At 43.6% G+C, this 8819-nt stretch overlaps 1 protein-coding gene across 2 annotated transcripts; it reads left to right on the top strand.

Annotated features, from left to right (window-relative positions):
* Positions 1 to 6: 6 nt before the first annotated feature.
* LOC119304302 lies at positions 7 to 6731 on the top strand. Of its 2 annotated transcripts, none has more exons than XM_037581479.1 (15): positions 7 to 152; positions 471 to 565; positions 751 to 869; positions 942 to 1000; positions 1240 to 1322; positions 1533 to 1651; positions 1723 to 1778; positions 2107 to 2192; positions 2385 to 2503; positions 2572 to 2624; positions 2711 to 2818; positions 3817 to 3969; positions 4051 to 4960; positions 5708 to 5846; positions 6053 to 6731. In XM_037581479.1, the coding sequence occupies exons 1-15, from the start codon at positions 47 to 49 to the stop codon at positions 6254 to 6256; spliced, it is 2409 nt and encodes an 802-aa protein (XP_037437376.1). In that variant the 5' UTR covers positions 7 to 46; the 3' UTR covers positions 6257 to 6731. The 2 variants fall into 2 exon arrangements, with proteins under 2 accessions (XP_037437376.1, XP_037437375.1); XM_037581478.1 differs by having other exon boundaries at positions 1240 to 1325.
* The last annotated feature ends 2088 nt before the right edge of the window (positions 6732 to 8819 follow it).

Raw genomic sequence — 8819 nt, 5'->3', positions numbered from 1 at the left:
CACCGCCGCCGTCGACCCGGGAGAATCGACGCCGGCCACCGCCGCGATGCCGCGCGCCGGCCCCGCTCGGCCGGATCCCGCGCGCCGCGTCCCCGTCACCCCGCGCGAGCTAGGGTTTACGCCGTTCCGCGACCCCCCTCCCCCTCCTCGAGGTACGGCCGGCGCCGCCCTTCTTCCGTTTCCTCTGGGGCTCGAGCTCCTCGGCCGACTCGCGGCCGCCCGCTGCGCAAGACGCTCTCTTTCCCCCTTTTCTTCTTTTTCAAATCCCTCCGTGCTGTTCCGGGCGCAAGATTGGCCTTTTCTTGTTTTTTTTACCTGCCAAATCTTGGCCTGCTGTCTGTGTTGCTTGCCGGAGGCCGGATTCCTTCCCTGGGTTAGCTAGCCAGCGGAATTGTATTTTGGCCACCTGCCTTTCTTGCAATGAAATCAGTCGAGTGGTGGAGATAATTCAGAGAGCCTTTTGTTTGCAGAAGAAGAGGGGGCGCTGCCGAACTCGTCGGAGGGGGAAATTCAGGCGCCTGAGTGGAAATCTCTTGCCGGATCTCAAGCTGGTCCAGAAACCGAGGTAAACCCCTCCCCTCTCTCATCTCTCTCTGTATGCGTGAACAGATCATGTGCGTTCAGCTGTGTATGTCTTTGTTCTGCCCATGGGTCTTCCCTCCCTACCCAAGAGCTGTTTTTATTTTTCCATACTGGCAGGTTTATCATAATTGTTTTGGTTATATTGACATGGTTTATTATACTTTTTAGGGCGTGAGGACACCTGCAAGTTTGGTTAAGAGCACCCATGAAGCTTTGGCGCAAGAAGCATTCACCGATGAACGGCATGCGCAGTTGGATGCACAGATACTAGTCAATGCAGATCTTTGGTGAGTTATTATTACTTGCAAGTCTCAACAGTTATGTGAGTTTTTCCAATTTAATTTTATCTTCTTTTGTAGCCAGGGAAAGCCACTAGCAAAGGCCGCCATACGCCCTGCACGCGACTCTCCTCCTCTAGGTACAGAGATGCCAGTCACTCGGCCTCTGCCTTTTAATTTCTGTCCGAACCTTGCCCCCTCTTTCTTTGGATGCAAATAGGGTTTTTTATAGCTGCCAAAGTTTGGGCTACTGATATTAGTACTTTCTTGAGGTTGGATTCCTGCCTTGCATTGGCTAGATTGCGAAATTGAATCTTGGTCACTTACCTTGCTCGAAATCAGTCCAGTCGATGTAATACAGAGAACCTTTTGTTTGCAGAGGGAGCACTGCCAAATTCACCAGAGGAGGTTCAGACCCCTGAGTGCAAACCTTATGCCAGATCTCAAGCTCTTCCAGAAACTGTGGTAAACCCCTCCCATCTCTGTATGCATGCACAGATCATGTGCATTCAGCTGTGTTTACTCATGTTTCACTTCCCTCCCACATGGTCTGGCTCCCTCCCTACTGAAGAACTGTTTTTATTTTTTAGAATTTATTTTTAATACTGACATGGTCTGTCATAATTGTTGTGGTTAGTTGTAATATATTGACATGTTTATCATAATTGTTAGCATGTGAGGACACCTGTAAGTTGGGTTAAGAGCACCCGTGAAGCTTTGACGCATAAAGCATTCGCCTATGAACTGCATGCACAGTTGGATGCACAGATACTGGTCAATCCAGATCTTAGGTGAGCTATTACTACTTGGAAATCTCAAAAGTTATGTGAGTTTCTCCAATTTAATTTTATCTTCTTTGTAGCCAGGGAAAACCACCAGCAAAGTCCGCCCTACGCCCCATGTGCAACCCTCCTCTAGGTATGGAGACGCCAGCCGCCTGGCTTCTGCTTTTTCATTTCTGTTTGAGCCCCTCAATCGATAGCTTGTGCAGCGAGTTTGTGATTTTGCTGTGCTTGCTCACGTGCCCAAGTCACCTTTGCCGCCCCTCTTTTTTCTTTCAAATTCATATATACTTTGGGTGTAAAATAGGATTTTTTTATAGCCTTCCAAAATTTGGGCTACTGATGATTTACCTGAGGTTGGATTCCTGCCTTGCATTGGCTAGATTGTGAAATTGAATCTTTGGCCGCTTACCTTGCTCGAAATCAGTCAAGCTGATATAATACAGAGAGCCTTTTGTTTGCAGAGCGAGCACTGACAGATTCATCAGAGGAGATTCAGACTCCTGAATGGAAACCTTATGCCGGGTCTCAAGCTGTTCCAGATACCGAGGTAATCCCCTTCCCCCTCTTTCCATCTCTCTGTGCATTCCATGCAGGTGTGTTTGCTCATGCATCACTTCGCTCCTACATGGTCTGGTTCCTTCCCTGCTGAAGAGTTTTTTCTTTCAGAAATTAATTTTTTATACATGTCAATCCTTTTGGTTAGTTGGAATATATTAACATGATTTATCATAATTGTTAGGGTGTGAGGACACCTGGAAGTTCGCTTAAGAACACCTGTGAAGCTTTGGCGCATGAAGCATTCACTGATGAACAGCATGCGCAGTTGTATGCACATATATTAATAACTGCAGATCTTAAGTGAGTTATTACTTCTAAGTCTCAACAGTTATTTGAGTTTCTGCAATGTAATTTTCTTTTCTTTTTAGACAGGGAAAACCACCATCAAAGGCTGCCATGGTTCTGGCCTTTGGACAACCTGGTATGTGCAAATACATGTCGATGTAGATTCGCTGCTGTGCTCTGTGTTTACCTTTTCTACCCTTTAATGTTTGTGATAACACACAGTGGAGGGTCAGAAACATGCTTGGGAGGAGGTTTGGCGTGCTGCTGTTGACAGATACCAGAACCAAATGTCACCACTGGGCTTTGAGACACCTTTTAGTTCCCAGAATGGTAAGTTCGTTATATTTTGCGGTAGATCAACTGCTTATATTATTTTTGTTCCATCACTAAGTAAAACTAGCACAGTGGCACACACACATCTTTCCTGCAAAAAAATAGTTTCACATAGGATTTTAGTACCACCATATTTTCAAAAGACAACTACAGTTTAGATAACTGCAATAATTATAAGAGCGTCAATTCGTCTTATTTTTAAACTTTTTCTGCTGTTTTTGGTGCAGAAACTAAGAATCCATGAAATGGTTAATGATTTATGATGAAAAGTTAACATGAGAAATGTGCTGTTAAATTACCAATTATATTGTTTTGTTAGCGATTTTATAGAAAAGTTTTCATCATAAAATATTAACATCTGTCAGTGCCATCAAATTTAACAGCTAGTTTGCAATGTGTATCAGCTAGTTCGCAACTAGCTGTTAATGATTATGATGAAAAGTTAACATGAGAAATGTGCTGAGAAATGTGCCATCAAATTCAAAACCAAACAAGAGATCAAATATTCCATCTCAATGTGTATCAGCTAGTTCGCAACTACACATCGTGGTACATGTATTCTGTATTTCCAATTTTCCTGGGTTTTGTCATCTTTTTCTTTCATCATTTTTAGATGGTATTTCTCTTTTAATACCTCATATTACATTATTTTAGTCAAATATGTTGTGATTACCTCTCGAAAAAAATATTTGGATAAATATGGGCACAAACTTCTGTGTACAACTTTGACCATTACTTTTATGTAAATATTTAGAACGAAATGTATAGAAAGTACTATATTTTTCACAGCAGATATACAGAGTTCTTGAGCTTTGGGATACTTGGACTACATGCTTTCAAAACTAGCTTCTACAAACAAACTTAACATATAATTTTCCGAATTAGCTGAATATCTTATTAGTAAACATACATATATTTGCAAGAAAGAATGAAATCTTCTTTAAGAAAAAATATCTTCACTAAACGTGCTGACAGAATGTGACATACCATTTTAGGCCCGTTAGAACCATCTCCTAACAGCATGAAGAATTTTGAGGAGTTTGAGCTGAAGGAGGCACATTCAGAGCTCGTTGATGCACAGACTAGCAAATGGCAGAACCAGAAGTCACCAATGACTGGCTTTGAGACACCCATCAAGTCTGTGATAGGTAAAGTAAATACCTTGTCTTTTGTGATAAATCACATGCTTATATTGTTGTTCTATCATCACTAAATAAATGAGTTTGCAGGTAATTGCGCAGCTCAAGGTTTGGATGTTCAGAATGGCGGAGAGGTTCAGCTGGCAGTCAGTTGTGCTGACAAACTAGATCAAGAGCCACCTGATGACAGAAAGATAAAGAATACAATCTATGGTGGGCTAGAGTCTCGTTGCGGCAGCACTCCCTCGGAAAGTTCAGAAAGCTTGACGGAACTGGACTCATGTGTGAAATGCGGTAAAGATGGGCAGCTGCTGAAATGTTCCAGCTGCTTCTTAGCCGCCCATGCTAGCTGTTTTGGTTCATCGGTGACATTTGATGACTCTGGCCATTTTGATTGTCCTGTTTGCTATTGCCGAAAAGCTGCTAAAGCAATGGAAAAGGCTAAGAAAACATATTCTGAAGCTAGGAAAAATTTATCTGTTTTCTGCAGCGGCTGGAAGCAATTTTCTAAGGAACACAGTGAGCTGATGAATGGCTTTCACACAGCTAAAAAGCAAGGTCAGTCTGAAGCAGCTGAGCTATGTCGCAAGGATGGAGAGCCTAGTCATCTGAAAGAAAATGGTACAAGTGATGCTGGTCCTGAGAAGGTAGTCACCACAAAGACAACCATTTTTTCGAGTTCTGAAAATGCAAAATCCCATGGAGACAGCAATAGCAATTTGTCTCGTGAAGCGCCATATTCAGCTCGGGATAGATTCAGTCCTGTTGCAAATCGCAACATTGGGGTTGGCAAAGAGAATTGTCTTATGAATTCTCCCAATTGCAATTTTTCTGATAGACTAGGAGCTATATCTTCGCGAAACATAAGCCGCCGCAAAGTAAGCTTTCAAGAAATGGGGACAGTGGCACCAAATAGTACTTGGAAAACATTGAGGTACCAGGATCAGTTCGTGCATTCACCAGCAAGGAAAAGATATTATCCATACCCACCCGAGCATTAGTAAGTGCTAAGTACTTCTTTTTCCAGTTGCACTCTTTGAATTGTTATTACTTATTAAGGATGCCTGTGACCTGTGGTTAATTTAGATTCAGATTACAGAAAACCCCCTGATTTATACTTGCAATTAAATAATGCTGTGCGATGGATGTTTGTAGGCTGGAACCTACCAAGTCACAGTTTCTCCTGCTTAACTGAATTATTTAAGGTTGTTAGTTCAGTATCATGATAGCATGATGCATTTAGCTTCGAGATGGTATAAACCTGAGAAGAATAGAAATCTCTAGAGTGAGGGGTAACTATGCCATGTACTGGTACGAGGGAAAGTCAGTCTCTTCATTGATGGATAATTTTGGATTTGCAGTAGTTTTCACACTCATGGTTAGTTCGAATGAATTTATATTTAGGACGGTGAAATTAGAGTGTACTCTACTCTGTACCTATCTGCATATGACGCTGGCCGCTGTGGCCTGTGGCATAGGTATGGACATGTTGTTACTGTTAAGCAGTTTTGCGTAGGCACATAAAGTAATCTGCATGGCAGTGTACCCTCTGCTGTGCAGTTTCACATCTGACGGTGCACGTACCAAAATAATCCACACACATGGAAAAGGGAAGAGCACATTAAAATTTCTTTTACAATAGCAAATTTTTAAATGCAGACGCCCCGTTTGTTGTGAAAATACCCTTGTTTCCATCTAATGTGATGATACATGCTCTGTTTTCATAATCTCAAAATCTGTGTTGCAGCTACAGTCCACACACACCAGCTATGAGGAGTCCGCTGGCGCCAAGAAAAACGCCTTATACAGGTAAAACGCCTTTTACATCGACAACCGCGAGGCGCAAGATGGTCTTCTGGACCGAGGCAGAGGAGGCGGCTCTGAGGGTAAGCATCCCGCTCGTGATTTCATTGCAATACACACTGATCGATATGATGGATGGCTCAGGGAGGCTACCATGAAATTTCATTGCTAACTCTGAACCATCTCGTAATTGAGCTGGGTCAGCATTTTTCATTCAGTTCCCTAGTTAGTAGGTAATGTGCATGTAAACTGTGCGCGTACTCACACACCATTTTTCCACCGGTTTCAGGAGGCAGTGGCGAAGCTTGCCCCGAAGGGGGAGGCCGCGAAGGAGAAGAGGTCGATCTCGTGGGTGCGCATACACGATTACTGCAGGGAGTCGATCCACCCCACACGCTGCCCGGACGACCTGCGGAAGAAGTGGAACCGCATGAAGAACAAGCTGGGTGTGTGTCCTGAAGACGGTAGCGTAGGAGGAGACGGCTGCTTCTGAAACACCCCTCCTCATCTTGCTGTTGTAGGTGGAGGGGAAGAGAAGTGGCCGCGTCCTCAGCGCTCTACCGGCGAAACGTCTCTGCCCTAGAGGCCTGTTTCGCCCTCTGTTGTATATGTGGCGCGGCGGCGATTGTCTGTCTATATTTATGGGGAGTCTAGTGACTCCTCCGATATATGAACCAACAATGTATGCATATGGTGGCTGGGGAGAGAGGTTTTTGTGAGATGGATGTGCAAGGATGATGATGATGATGGCAGCTGGTAGGGAGGGGAGCTGCACAGCCACCATGTGTTTATGAAATGTATGATGGAAGACTTGTAGTCCCAGCTAATTAATCTTGTACTAGGATGGATTTCCATGCCTGCCTGACTCACAAAAAATGTTGTTTCCAGCGGCTGTGCTGCGCTGTGCTGGGAGCCTGGGACTGTTGTATTGATGTCTAATATTAATGGACAATTTGTTGTTCTTCTCCCTTATGCCGACAGGCGAAACTGCTTTGCATGCTGTTTGATAGTACTCTCTCTGTTTCTTTTTACTTCGCATGTTTGGTTTGTCTTAAATCAAACTTTATAAAGTTTGACCAAATTTATATTGAATTTTTTAAACATCTACAATGCCAAATAAATGCAGCATGATGAAACTAATGATACTGATTTGGAATTGCAAATGTTGGTGTTTTCTTCTATAATGTTTGATTTAGGAAAACCTAATATGGGTAGTAAAAAGAAGCGGAGGGAGTAGTAACACGGTGTATTCTTCATTTGGGATCCACCGGGTTAGTTTCTGCCTCGTTCGTGCTTGGTCTGTGTGGGGCAAGATTGAAGAAATAAAGAGTCTAGCAGACCCCTTATATCGCTGACCCTTATCGTGCGTTTACGTTTTGCGGGCTCGTGCGGGCTGCGGCCGAACAGACCCTGCATAGCGGAAATTTAAAACATAATATTCCGCTATAAACGCATGGTTATTTTTGAATTTAACACATATCTCACATATGAAAGTAATATGAATTCAAATAGCATAAAATGTGAATATTATGAATCCAAATTACAATAATTATTCAAATCACTGAATAAAGCTAATCAACTCAATACAACACTTGTTCCGAATACAACAATGATACCGATCAGACATGAATTAAAATGAAATGAATGTAAAATTGGCCGGTGCCTTTGCCAATGGTGCTCAATGCCTTTGGCCATGCCTCTGCCAATGGTGCTCAATGAGATCCTCTTGAAGCTGATGGTGGGTGTTTGCATCTTCAATCTGTCGGTATGACTGAAGGAATGCTTGTATGCGGTCAGGGTCTCTAGTTCGCTTTACACGACTGCCGACATTGTCGTAGAAGAACTCCAAGTTTAAGTCCCTCTCATCTTTGATGATCATGTTGTGAAGAATCACAACATGTCAGGATGTTGCTCAGGGTTTTCTTGTCCCAAAAACGAGCAAGACCACGAACAATGGCAAATCTAGATTGCAAAACCCCGAAGACTCTTTCAATATCTTTTCGGGCAGCCTCTTGTACCTTTGCAAATTCAATATGCTTCCTTGTTTCGGGCTTTTTGATGCTCTTCACAAATGTACACTAAGAGGGGTAAATACCATCTGCAAGATAGTACCCCTTTGTGTACTCATGCCCATTCACCATGAAGTGCAAGCAGGAGCATCACCACTAGCAAATCTAGCAAATAAATGAGACCATTGCAACACATTGATATCATTGAGAGTACCCGCCATACCAAAAAACAATGCCAAATCCATAAATCCTCGGATGCCACGGCCTCTAGCACAATTGTTGCATTACGAGACTTGACACAATACTGCCCGTGCCATGCCTTCGGGCAGTTTTTCCAAGTCCAATGCATGCAATCAATGCTTCCTAGCATGCCGGGCAAACCTCGCTTCTCATTTGCTGCCATTAACTTTTTTGTGTCTTCCTCGTTGGGTGCATGAAGATAGACATGACCAAAGATGCGGATGATCACTTTGGCAAACCTACGCACGGACTCAATTGTAGTATCTTCGACAATGCTAAGATACTCGTCGGCATAGTCAGGCGGAATACCATATGCAATCACCCGCATAGCTGCGGAGATTTTTTGGTAGGCGCTAAAACCCAACAAGCCCGCGACGTTTTTCCTTTGAGTAAAAAACAACAATTGGCCTCGCAAGCTTGCACATTTTTTACAAAGAGTGATTGGCACATTCGATACCTTCTCCGGAAGAGGTGCGACGGATAGGTAGGATTGTCCGCGAAGTAGTCTTGCATCAACATCATGTTCCCGAAATGGCGGTTGTGGGGGATGCAAAGACGACCGATAGTCTAACCTCGCTGTCTCTTGTGGTTTCGATCCTCGACCTCCTTAACGGCAAGGACCGCCACCACCATCTGCTGCTGATCGCGCTCGAGCATCGATTCCACGTCCGAGTCGTCGGACGAGGACGAATCCTCGAGCAAAAATTCCTCGCAAGGATTAATAAATCCATCTACAAAAGCTGTATCCGAGCTCGCATCAACAGTATGTCAACTGCGGTCGAGCTAGAGGGGAAGAAAAGGGGCTCA

The sequence above is a fragment of the Triticum dicoccoides genome, chromosome 5A, assembly GCF_002162155.2.
Source record: "Triticum dicoccoides isolate Atlit2015 ecotype Zavitan chromosome 5A, WEW_v2.0, whole genome shotgun sequence".
NCBI classification, from domain to species: Eukaryota; Viridiplantae; Streptophyta; class Magnoliopsida; order Poales; family Poaceae; genus Triticum; species Triticum dicoccoides.
The sequence above is the reverse complement of the archived record's forward strand: the minus strand, read 5'-3'. Positions and strand labels throughout refer to the sequence as shown.

Bases quoted from the DNA above. Each gene is read 5' to 3' on its own strand.
- LOC119304302 (XM_037581478.1), top strand. From the start codon at position 47: ATGCCGCGCGCCGGCCCCGCTCGGCCGGATCCCGCGCGCCGCGTCCCC. The intron at 1,326-1,532 runs GTAAACCCCTCC...CATAATTGTTAG, and splicing joins AAGCTCTTCCAGAAACTGTG to CATGTGAGGACACCTGTAAG. The intron at 5,847-6,052 runs GTAAGCATCCCG...CACCGGTTTCAG, and splicing joins CAGAGGAGGCGGCTCTGAGG to GAGGCAGTGGCGAAGCTTGC.